This window comes from Erythrolamprus reginae, chromosome 3 (assembly GCF_031021105.1).
Source record: "Erythrolamprus reginae isolate rEryReg1 chromosome 3, rEryReg1.hap1, whole genome shotgun sequence".
Lineage (NCBI taxonomy): Eukaryota > Metazoa > Chordata > Lepidosauria > Squamata > Dipsadidae > Erythrolamprus > Erythrolamprus reginae.
Genome location: NC_091952.1, coordinates 112008833 through 112021922, shown reverse-complemented (window position 1 = coordinate 112021922; position 13090 = coordinate 112008833). Strand labels below are relative to the sequence as shown.

General features: G+C 35.7%; 1 protein-coding gene across 5 annotated transcripts in view; it reads right to left on the bottom strand.

The window, feature by feature from the left end:
• Positions 1-700: 700 nt before the first annotated feature.
• The window catches only part of NEK7 (NIMA related kinase 7), a 78110-nt gene continuing 65720 nt past the window's right edge, over positions 701-13090 (bottom strand). For 3 of the 5 annotated variants that reach the window (XM_070746383.1, XM_070746384.1, XM_070746386.1), the window contains exon 10: positions 4480-6186. In XM_070746383.1, the coding sequence (XP_070602484.1) occupies positions 6076-6186 (111 nt within the window). In that variant the 3' untranslated portion in view covers positions 4480-6075. Of the gene's footprint in view, positions 6187-11974; positions 12046-13090 lie in introns of those variants that run through there. The other 2 variants (XM_070746385.1, XM_070746387.1) reach the window with 2 other exon arrangements.

Sequence of the window (13090 nt, the reverse complement as noted above, 5' to 3'; positions counted from 1 at the left end):
GAGGTGGTGCTTACCTCATTTCGGTGGTTATGTGTGAACAGCATGACTATACTGAGGAGCGTGGAAAGCTATTCCCACCAAAGGGATACCTAAATATCTACTTGCACTTTCATGTTCTCAAACTGCAAGGTGAGCAGGAGTTGAGCAAATAACAGGAGGTGACCTAGCTTGAAGACGCCACCCATCCCACATGGGTCTTGAACCCAGACTGTCAGCTTTCCAGTTGTCAAGCACTATCGTTAATCATTGAGCCATAGCATCTATTAGCAAGACTATACAATCAATTAAAAATATATCAATGTAGTTTACAATGCTGAATGATTACTTTGCAGCACAAAGGGGAACACAAATCCATAGACTAGGATAATGTATAGAGGATGATATGTAAATGACAGCATGCATGTACTGCATGAGGCAGTCTTTGCTTTTCTGTTCTACTACATGTATTTTTCAGTGCATAGAACTGCATTCAAAAATTATTTTCTGTGCTAAAGAAATGTAGCATTAATATTTACTAACTCTTATGATTATAGATACAGAAATTCAGACATGCAAGGCGCTGGTATATTACATTCTGGTTAAAGGGGAGGTTTATGAGAACACAACCTAGACTCTAAAAACTGCAAATAAAAATGCTTAATTTTCACATCTTATTATACCAACATCAGCATTCTAATAAATAGGCAGATTCAACAGAAAATAAATTTAGGTGGGTTTATTTTACCATATGTTTCATCCATGTGCTCTTTATATTAAGATATTGTACAACATAAAATTCCAAATACTGAGTGCAATCATTGTGCAAGATTATATTTAGAAATCAAACACAGCACAAATATTAATAAAGCCAGAAATATTACAATATTACAGAATATAAAACTATGCATATTATGTTCGGTTTTGTTTAGTATATAGATTACATTTATTTCAAAGAAGCAAACAGCTTGGTTAATACAGCGAATGTATTAACAGTACCCATACATGTGATCTAAAAATATATGCATTTTTTTTATAGTGCAGAAGAAAAATTAAGGCATTTGTTACTTAGCAATTGCTAAATATGTAAAACAGTTTAGCGTGCACAGTTAGGCTACCCGATTTCCGCTGTAAAAAAAATCAACATTACTAGATAATACAAAAAAAATGATCTTTGCTGCCTTCTGATAATTTCCTCCTACCTTATACTGTCAGAAACGTGAGTACTTTTTGGCCTTTTATGCAATTTTCCATTATTTGGGTGAGATCAAATAGATGGTTGCATACAGCCTTGCTAGTCGATTCAAGATATTAAGAAATCTATTTTATATTCCAAAGCATTATTAAGAGACTATAATTTAATGGCTCCTATACTGCTCTAGCACTGTTTGATAGGTTCTTTCCTTACCAAAGTATTATGATCCAATAAGGGCTTTGGAAGCTGCTACACTTCTAGTCTTGAATATCCAGCCTACAGAGATATGCCTCTCACATTCTCTAATATGGCCACTAAGCATGCTAACTTTGGACAATGGGATTTGTAGTGCCACATATGTTGGAGATAACTCTGCTCAGTATATCAATGTTCTGGATGGAACATTGACTTAATTCTTGAGAAAGGGATGATACTAGGGAGGATAAAAAACTTATCTTGATCATGATTTAAGGATAATTTAAGGATTAACTTGATCTTGGTTTTGCTGGTATGTAGTGGGATTGGAGCAAGCGTGCTCTTTTTAAAATCTACTGTGTCTAATGCTAACAGTAGATACAGTATATGAGCCCTGTTATACTACATAAGTTACACTTATGTAGTTAATTTACTTAGTCCACATATTTTATCAATATCAGATAGTTTTACTAATATGTCTTTGGTTTATATTGGAATTAGTGTCACGATTATTCCCAACATTTATTGTTAGAAATAACTGCCCAAAGTATTTTGTGTAAAATGTGCACACATACACAATTAGAGATACATACTTGAAGTTAATTTAGTAAACCTCTTTTTCAAATATGCATGCTAGAAGGCCACATGAAGATTATGCTATTTTAAATGCTACAGCTTCCTCTCTTCAATGGGAAAAATACAGAATTCGAAAGTATTTTTCATAGGAAAACATGAATGTTGCGGTGGAGGACAAGCGACTGGAATATCATTTTATTCAATGTTTTAACAAATATTATGTTAGTTTTATCCCTAGCAAAAAAAGAGAGGAAAGAATCTTACAGACATTAGCCTTTTTCATTTTCTTTGAATTTGCCTGAGAAGTCAAACATGCGCTAAGGGAAAAGGCAAATTTCAAGTTTTTCCCTCATGGCTTCTAGATGTTGTATTAAAGTTTTAACTATACTCCAAATATTACTGGACATGCAATTTAAAATCACATTATCATAAGCTGATGCAACAAAAAGCCTTTGTTTCACACCTGTCCAATTAATGGCCATCGGACCTCATTATTCCCACTAATTTTGTATTTTAAAAATTCTGTTTCAAAAAATCAGTTACCTAACTAGAATAGAACAACAAGAGTAGAGAAATGGACAGTGCTGCTATACCTTGAAGAGACAGCTGGGCTTGTATCTTATATTTTACTTAGATCACTGCAATGAGGGACAGACCAGGGCTGTCTGTAATCACATAGTTTTATAGTCATATATTTGACTGAAATAAATGATGAATTGGTATAAATCTGTTAAGTTTAATATTCACAAAGAAAGATTGAAAAGTTTCCTTTTTCATGATATTGTGGATTTCAACTTTATATGTTCTCTTAATGTCAAAATGTCTGCAATGTGTTAGATACAGATTTTGAGAACTGCAGTGTAATATCTGGTGGACACCATCTTAGGGAAGCCTTGTTTATGAACTTCAACATGTTAAACAATCAGACCTTTATTTACATAATTTCTAGAAGTTATGAATTAATATTCTATATTTCTATTTCATTTCATGTCATTCTAAAGGCTGACAAAAAATTCACCAATTTAAAACATTTTTTAGTTCCAGCCAATTATTATTGTCTTTTAAATTAATAAAGAATTTCCAAAGCAGATATCTTCACTGTAATAGATAATTCATTTATACTGCCCAGAGTGAATTACCTATTGCCATGAGTTTGCAGCCCGACAGCTCCGAGCGAAGTGTCAAGAGCAGAATCATGACTTTTTACACCACCTTCGTGAATCTCACTAAGGCTTTTGACAGTCAGTCGTGAAGGCCTGTGGAGCATCATGTCAAAATTTGGGCGCCCTGATAAATTCATCCTGATGGTATGTCAATTTCACGACAGTGTGATGGTCCTTGTGCTGGACAATGGAGAAGCTTCAGAGGCCTTTTCCGTCACAAACGGCATCAAGCAAGGGTGCGCGTTGGCACCGACTTTGTTCAGCATAAAGTTTTCAGAACAGAAACTGTTCTTTGGGAGTTAGCCTGAGATAAAGGACTGATGGGAATCTGTTCAACCTGTGAATACTCGAGGCTGTCACCAAGATAAAGGAGACTGTGTTACGCGACTTCCTCTTTGCTGACGACTGTGCCCTGAATACTGGATCAGAGCAGGAAATGCAAACCAGTGTGGATAATTTTGAAGCAGCATGTGACAACTTTGGTCTCCTTATCAACATAAAGAAGACCGGAATGATGCATCAGCCAGCTCCGAAAGCCAAATACCAAAACCCCACTAAGACAGTAAAGGGACCAAAGCTACAAGCAGTGGATCAATTTACATACCTTGTCAGCACCCTCTCTTGTGCAGTGACAATTGACATTGAAGTCAACTGCAGAATCGCCAAGGGAAGCTCTGCATTTGGCAGACTAATGACCATCATGGAATAAGCCTTGCTACAAAGCACAAAGTCTACCAAGCAGTAGTGCTAACTATCCTGTTGTATGCCAGTGAGACTTGGACAGTATACAGAAGACATGCTAGGCAATTGAACCACTTCCACATGACCTGCCTCCATAGAATTCTGAGGATCTGGTGGTAGGATAAGATGTCAGACACTGAAGTCCTCTCCAGAGAAGGCCTGCCATAAATTCCCACCCTGCTGATGAAAGCCCAGACATGCTGGGCAGGCCATCTTGCTAGGATGCCAGACCATCGCATCCTTAAACAGCTCTTCTATGGTGAGCTGTCTAAAGGAAAGCGATCACAAGGGGGACAAAGGAAGCGATATAAAGACATGTTGAAAGCCTCCTTCAAGTCCCTCAATATCAACACTGAGAAACCCTGGCACAAGATCGATCAACATGGCACATGTTGATCCATAAAGGCTGCCAGACATCTGAGGGCAGAAAAACAATCATAGCCGAAGAGAAGTGAGCACTCCACAAAGCCAGAGTTGCAAATGCTGCAACAATAGTGCCCACACATGTCTGCCCAACATGTGGCAGAACATTTCGTGCCCCTATAGACCTTAGCAGTCACCTACAGACACATTGTGTACAGCCCACAATATATTAGATGTCAAGGTCCTCTTCAAATACGATGAACGAACATCATCAACCACAGTCATAATTTAATCTTTTCATTAGGCTCTAATTACATAAACAAACATACACAATGACCTCTATTTAGCATTATGAATCACAACATATGGAGATATTATTCTATGTAAACAATCTGAAGGATCTTCCAAATGACAGTCATTTATTTTAAATGTCCCTCATATTTTAAATATCTTGGGATTGTTTTCCCACACATAAATTACCTCTGCAATGTATGTAACATTTTCTATAGTCATCCAAGTATCAGATTGGCAAAGTAATAGTAATGAGGACAGATTTGTATTATTTCAGCAGTGGGTGGAAGTTGTTATGAAAAAACTACATTGCACAGCTCAGGAAATGCCCTTGGTTCATCCAATGTGTACATATTGTAGAAAATACTGTTCTTCAAAACAAATTTCTTTTAAATCCCAATCGCTTAGGTTCTTGGAGTAATCTATGCCAATTCAATTAACATGCATAACTATCCAGCCCAAAGTTAAGTACCCTAATTTTTATGTGTTTAGCAATATAATACTGACATGAAAATTAATTTATAGCTGGAACTTACCCTTAGTAGCCACATATTTGGAGAATGATCACACTACAGCTACAAGCTTGAACCTTAAGACAGTGGAACAAGCTGACTTGGGAGTTATCAAAGGTTTCTTTCTATTTAAGCCACAGGTGTCAAACTCAATAGCGTCATGTGACATCCAATGACTTTTTTTGCCTTGCAGAGCTAGGGTGGGAGTGGCCTATGTATGACACATCCAGCCTGCAGGCTACGAGTTCGACACCCCTGAAGAGATGTCTCTGCTAAAGAGATAGCAGAGACAAGCTGCGGTATAAATGAAGCAGGGAACTGCCCAGATGATCCTCAACATCTCTTCTAACCTGATGATTGATTCTAACTCCTAGACATTGTGAAAATTCTCTGAGTTCTTGAAATCAAAATTAGAGATTGGGTTATAGTACAGTACAAGACTAGATAACAAACAATTTGACCAGATTTCTTCTCCTTTGTTTCCCCAGTGTGGGACAATATGCCAAAAAAAAAAAAAAAGTTGGAAAAGCATTCACATTAAAAACTGCCTTTAAAGCTCAATGTCAAATAAATACACATTTTTTGACAAGCAAAACTATACATTATTTTTAAAAAAAATATTTTTTAAAAATTCCTGACAGAGGGGTAGAAAGAAAACCAATAATAAATTTGCTAATGAATAATAAATTCAGTAATTATGCTTTCATCATAGTCATATCAATTTTCCTTGTAGGAATTAAAGGGTTATCTTCCTAAGAAAACTTGCAACTCAGACATGTTAGACAAAAATTAAAACTATATAAAAGGCTTTCCCCTTTATTCAATGTGTATAGTATATAACTGAAGTGCAATTACTCTAAGTTGTAACAACAATTTACCTATGTTTCATACTTTAGATTTTAAAAATATAAGGAGCCTTTACTTATAAATTAGGTAACAAAGATGTTAGTATAACCTTGACACATAAGTAAATTTAAAGCAATAGAAAATAAAAAAATTGAGAGAGCATATCAATTCTGAAATGTTCACAACTTGTTTTTGTTTCTCCTATGAGGCAAATCTTTTAGCTGGTAGCTGTGCAGGCGTGCATGCGTTTTGCTACATCATAAACATAGGTTATATCTGGTCGTTTCTCTGGATCTGGGTTGATGCAGATGTTAACTAATTGTCGAAGCTAGAAAAAAGAAAAAAAAGCATATAAAGAACAAAGAATTAAAAAAGAAAAGAAAAATACTCCTTCAGGCAAAATTATGAGAATCCTTTTCTACTACTTCCCAAGGCATGCCCATGTTACTCCAACACTCCACAGTCTGCATTGGTTGCCGATCAGTTTCCGGTCACAATTCAAAGTGTTGGTTATGACCTATAAAGCCCTCCATGGCACCGGACCAGAATATCTCCGGGACCGCCTCCTGCCGCACGAATCCCAGCGACCGGTTAGGTCCCACAGAGTTGGCCTTCTCTGGGTCCCGTAGACTAAACAATGTCATTTGGTGGGACCCAGGAGAAGAGCCTTCTCTGTGGCGGCCCCGACCCTCTGGAACCAGCTCCCCCCATATATCAGAGTTGCCCCCACCCTCCTTGCCTTTCGCAAGCTCCTTAAAACCCACCTCTGTTGTCAGGCATGGGGGAATTGAAATTTTTTTCTCCCTTCCCCCATGGCTTATAGATTTTATACACGGTATGTTTGTTGGTATGATTGGTCTCTTAAATTGGGGTTTTTTAGATTACTTTTTAATATTAGATTTGTTACATTGTTTTTTATTGTTGTTAGCCGCACCGAGTCTTCGGAGAGGGGTGGCATACAAATGTAAATAAACTAAACTAAACTAAACAATGAAAGTTATTAGTACTGGAAAAGCAAAGAGAAAAAAGGCAAGATGGTAACTTTTAAATATGTGCTTTCTTATAAAAACAATATTGTTTAAATTACTGCATTTTCTTTTATATAATTCTTTACATGGTCACAATAGTATGAGAAATAGTTTTGCAGGATTCCAAGCTCTATTTAACAGTACAAATCTCCCATTATACAAGATCTTAAGTACAACATCGGTACTAGGGCCACACTGGATAGCAGGATGCTTAATGATGTTTCCCTGATGGGTTTTTCACTAATAAATCTTTCACTAATCCTAAACTTGCTCAAAACTATCATGGAAAAATAAACTGAGTTCTCTTTTCAGTGATTCTGCAGAAAGCTGAGGAATGCGTACATGGAATGGAAATATTGTCATGATTTCTGAAATTTGCTAAGCAGAAAGGAAAGACACCTAAGATGAACATCATAAAATGAGTACTTTAGGCTTCAAATCTATTTACCCCAAACCACCGAAATCAACACAAACACTATTAGCTTTTTGGTCTAATGTGATGATAGTATCTAATCTTGGGTTTTATTTTAGATATGCGAAATTAGTTCAAAACATTTCCACAAAATAGACTCTTTCTCCACCTTTTCTGTTTTCAGTATTATAAAGCAGCAAGGAAATATGCAATTCGTGATTAGAAAACATATTCAGTATTTTTTTAAAAAAAAACTTTAAAAGAAACAAATTATATTTATCGCCAGGCATGGGGGAACTGAGACATCCTCCCCCAGGCTTTTATATTTTATGTTTGGTATGTATGTGTTGTATGGTTTTAAATTGCTGGGGTTTTAGATAAGTTTTATTTTAATATTAATTTGTTTCACTGTTATATTGTTTCTATTGTATGCCGCCCCGAGTCTTCGGAGAGGGGCGGCTTACAAATCTAATTAATAATAATAATAATAATAATAATAATAATAATAATAATAATAATATAGAACTAGGAGCATTCATTCTTCTAATTTTTTATCTGCTAGGACCGTGATGGCATGCGCACTGGCCAGCTGGTCTTTGCACCAGCCAGCTGGTCTTCATGTGCGTGGTATTGCAGGAAACAACTCCCTGGCGCACATGTGCACATTGGCCAACTACGATTTTATACATGCATGTGCACCAGAAATTGGAAGACCAGTTGATTGACCCACATGCGCACACCGTAAACTGGAAGTTCAGCTTCCTGACATGCGCATGCACACCGGGGAACTGGTCTTCTGGTTTCTGGTGCTCCCACACGTACGTGCCAGGGAGCTGCTCTTCTGGTTTCTGGTGCTCACACCCATTTTGATACTTGGTGCCGAAAAGGTTTGCCAACACTGTGCTAGGATTTCCAGGCTACGGCAATCCTAAACCAGAGGAAGGTTACAATATGTTTTACAGTAAGTAAAACATACGGTACTTATTATTAATCTAATAATAAAACAATTCCCTTCAGCAATATCAATAAATGACCAAATAACCCAGGAGCATTTAATAATATTCTTGAATATTAATAGAAGACAATGATCCTAATTTTAGAATGATTTCAGAGTGAAGGAGCCATTCGCTTCTGGTACCCACCATGTATCTTCTAGGGAGTAAACAACAGCATACCAGCCCAGCCAATCCATACTTGGAACAGATTGGATTTAGCTATAGTTCTTAGACTTAAATACCACTTCACAGTGCTTTACAACCCACTCTAAGAGGTTTACAGAATCAGCATATTGGAGTAAAATGAGGCAGATATGAATTTTAACAGCTGTGATTGGGAAGAAGGGCCTGTAATTTTGGTTTAAATTTTTATAAGTAATACCTCTGAAAACCTTGTCAGAATATGAGCATTTGCCTTGATAAGAAGACATATTGAAAGACAATGACTTCTTGCCCAATAGTCCAGTAGCACAATGAAGAAACCTACACTGTTCTAAGAACTGACATGAAGCTATTCTACTAACATGGAGCTAATGGCATCATTTGTATCTGGCTGACTTCAAAAATAGTAATTTGAATTGGGCTGAGTTAGAGAAGTCAGGGTAGCTACTTGTTTTCCTTAACCTGTTCTGTGAACTTTGCTCAGTGACAGTATTTTGCCTGAAGCTTAATCTGTTGGTGGAACAACTTTCTTTTTGACATTAACAGGTTTGTCAGTCTTCAAAATAGAGAGAAGGAGAGACAGAAAGAGAAAACATCCCCAAGATCAGAGAGGAGGACTAAAGTATCCCGGCCATGACACCAACCAACAAGATATGGAGAGTCTCCAGTTAAAAGTTCCAAAAAACCCCAAACAAATATGCATGCTCATTCTTGGGAGGATGCAGGAGTGTATAAAATAGTGATTAAAGTGTAATGAAAGGGTCTAGTAGAAGCACTGTCAAGGGAGAGATATGGGAAAACTCACAAATACTGGGAGAGTTGACAGGAGCTTCTCAGAAAGGATGAACAGTTTGCAATGTCAGCCCTATGCAAAGCAGCTGTAAATATATCCCTGTTCTGTCACTTTCTTTTCCTGAATGTTAATTTTTTAATAAAAATATACATTTTTTACTTTTCCAAAAAATACCTACTGAAGTTTTCTAATTCCCCTATGGCTTCATTGCCCTTTGCTGTGGAATTTGTTTGAAACTTTTAGCGAGTGCTGTTAGGAAGTAAGATTTCTAGTTTGACACATGCAGAAAAGAAGCATAATTTGTTGGTGATACCAACAGTCTGAATCTCACAGTGATGCTTTGGGAATCTTTTCTAGATACAATAGAGAAATTAGCATAATTCTGAACTGACGCTTTCATTTGTTACTACTTTGTCAAAATCAGATATTTTTTTTGCTATGGTTTCAATGGCATACAGAGACAGTATGAAAGTACTTAAAACACATCTCTGATTATATAAATGGAATTTAAAATAAAAAATACTATCAATAGTTTTGGACAAATTTACATATAAGGAACCTTATTGAAATGGAGAAATTGAAGGGAAAACATATTTTTAAAGTGAATGTTTTGCAACAGATACTTTATATCATACTTTATATTAGATTTTAAGAAATTTAATGTGCTGTTTTGGAGGCTTATTTTAGAAAATCTCCCTTTGTCTCATTTCTTACTTTATTTGAACAAGTATTTTGCCTCCACAATTTCTATTCCAGTCTGTTTAAAAATATTGTAGGGACTCATTTATGAGAGCCAAGAAAACTGCAGAATATTATAGTCTAGGATGTCACCAGTGTTGAACTCAAAGGCACCTACCCACCAACTTAAATCCTTAATATTACAAGATTCATTATCTATATATTTTCTTTACATCTTTTTATTAACTAAAATATTTAGATTATGAATCTTATCTTGTAATACTGTGCAATTAAAGCATTAATATTTAAATTAATTTTAATGAAAGCACAGACCAAGATTTTTAGCTTATGGGGTACTGAGCATTTGCAAGAAGATTAACTAAATGTAAATATAGTTGGAAGAAACAGAATGTTTCCATTCTATGCACTTCCCTTCCTTTCCCTAAAGATATATGTTGTGGGCCATTTCCCAAAAGGATCCCCTATATCAAGACCACTTATGTTCCCTCCCACTCCCTCCCTCTCTTTCACTCTCTCTTATACACACACACCTCTACAACTTGATCAGTCCCCAACTTGTTGTATATTTATTTAATTAATTCTATGCCCTATAAACATGGATAGAAAATAAAAATGATGGGCAGTTAGAATTCATGCTGTAACTTCTGCATGCCCAGAAAAAGGATGAAGATAATCTACTTTGCAAACACTTGCTACAAAAAGACCAGAATAAGGAGCCTTCATGGTAACAGCCTAAGAAGGATAAAGGAAAAATGCAAAAATGTAAAAATAAAAAAGGCTCCAAAGACAAGACTGACAGATTTTTCTGCTAGTCAAATTCTCATTAACGAGCTAACCTTGAGATCTAGCACATACCCCTATACTAGTTTTGGGATGATATCTATTCATTTGCAGTTGAAGCCAGCCTTAGATGCAGTCTGTGAGTTTATTAGAATTATAGAGAGACAAATTGTATGTATAAAATTACTGACCAGAACAGAAGGGTTTAAGGAAGCGAGGGAACTATTCACAGAAAGGGTTACTTCTTTCCTTTAGATAAGGAAAGAAGTAACATTATCACATCATATTGTATTGGCATGTGAAATGAGGAATCTTACATGAGAATAAGCAATAAAAATGGATACCCAAAGTTTTATCCAACTAGATCCTCACTTAGGAAGTTTAAATTGGTTTAAGCGCTGGGAACTAACTTATAGAGTGGTTCAAATGCTGAAAACCATCAAATGGAATAAATCTGCATTGTAACTACCTATCAAAAATGGAAGTACATTAAAACAGATTTTAATTTGAAAAATCATTTTCCTTATCTAAAAGCGTTGTCAAAAATAGGCAGAGGTTGATGTAAAAACATATATTTGTATATATTCCTTTGTTCTGTGATCCTTTAATTCTTCTGTTCAACTAATAGTGAACCTTTCAATCTACAGAAAGGTTCACCCTACATTTTTAGAAGTCTTTTGGATGTTGTGGTAGATACAATACAGTTTTTGCCTCTTCTGTAATATAGAGCCTGTACAAAATATAGAACATTAAAATATACAGTTAACAGAGATCATAACTATTTTTTAAAAAAAGATTTTGTTTTAAGTACAATCGTAGAACAATAAACTGTGCACAGTAATAGTAGATCCTTCTATTACTGAATCTATCACTTTGTCAGAAAATTGTTTCCATATCTGTAATAGATTAGTGCTTTCCTTCTTACAAATGTTATTGTATAGAAAAAGGATTTTAAAACAATAGCTGTGAAAATAAAGTCCTTGTTTCTGAGTGAGGGGGGAATGCAGCATGGATTTTTTTTTAATCTCCCCTAATCTACATAATTGTTATCGTTATTATTATTATTTCCCTTTCTGAATACTAAGGCTTCCATCAGGCCTGGACTTTGATATCTGCCCCTTGGCTGAGAATCTATATATCCAACTTCACACTTAGCTGCAGTGAAGTAGCCCTCCAGGCAGGCCGACTTCAACGAACCACTAGTGGTATCATCATTAAAATCCTGCTGAAGGTCACCATGGCAACCGCCTGCTGAGGCTTCACTGCTGCACGCGGCATCTCCTAATCAGCTACCATGTGAAATGCAAATTCAGACAGTCTGAAAATTAGTCAAGAAGAATAGAGGATGAGGATGCAGGTACGTGAAATATTCATACGCTTCATGGAAAAAGGAAGACAGCATGAATGACACAACAAAGAACGGCCCCTGACATTCTTGCTATCATTTTGCATTATTGTTCACACCCTACTGTATTTCTAGGCCCCCGGTTCTAAAATTGCCTATATGAAATGCCATATTTATATTCTGCACAATTGTCATAATTAAAAATGGCCATTGGAAAAAAATGTTAATTGGAATAGCTACACTAAGTCAACGCTGCACATACCAGTGAAGACCATCACATCCACTTCATCGTCTTCCTAGTCATCTTTAAAAGCATACACAGAGAATTTCATAGTCAAATTCTCCATGTAATAAAAGTGCAAATATTATACAACAATTTTTAATGGGACCTATGGTGCATGTACCACAGTTTTTAATTAATAAATAAAATCTTTAAAAGTAATGAGATTTGGGAGTTTGGAATTTTATTATTCTCCAATTCCATAAAGACAGTGATTTTTTACTGTTTACAAGATATGAGGATTTTATATGCATTTTATATGCAGTGTAATTTACTTTTTCTGCTACTTTGCTGTGTCCTGATTTTTTAAAAAATGTCCATACATGGTAAAGGAATAACACAAACACAAGTCATCTTTGTATTAGTTATAAGAGACATTAATGTATCCATCCTTAGCAGAAATATTCTTTCTTTGCTGGGCGTAAACTATCTAAAGTGTTTATCCTAAGCCTTTGGAGACATAACTGTTCCTCTCTAGGTCACTGCATGCTGATGGTTAAGATAAGCATTTCTCCTCTCCTCTGCAGTTACATATGGATGTACAAATGTTCTGCATTAGTTGTCACAGAAAGTGAAAGCATTTCCATTCTCTGCCACCTTTGTCTACATTGTATCTTCAGAGAGGGGCAGCGTACAAATCTAATAAATTATTATTATTATTATTATTATTATTATTATTATTATTATTATTATTATTTAATTAACCAAAATTGCTTGAGAAAGAATGGAAAGTATACA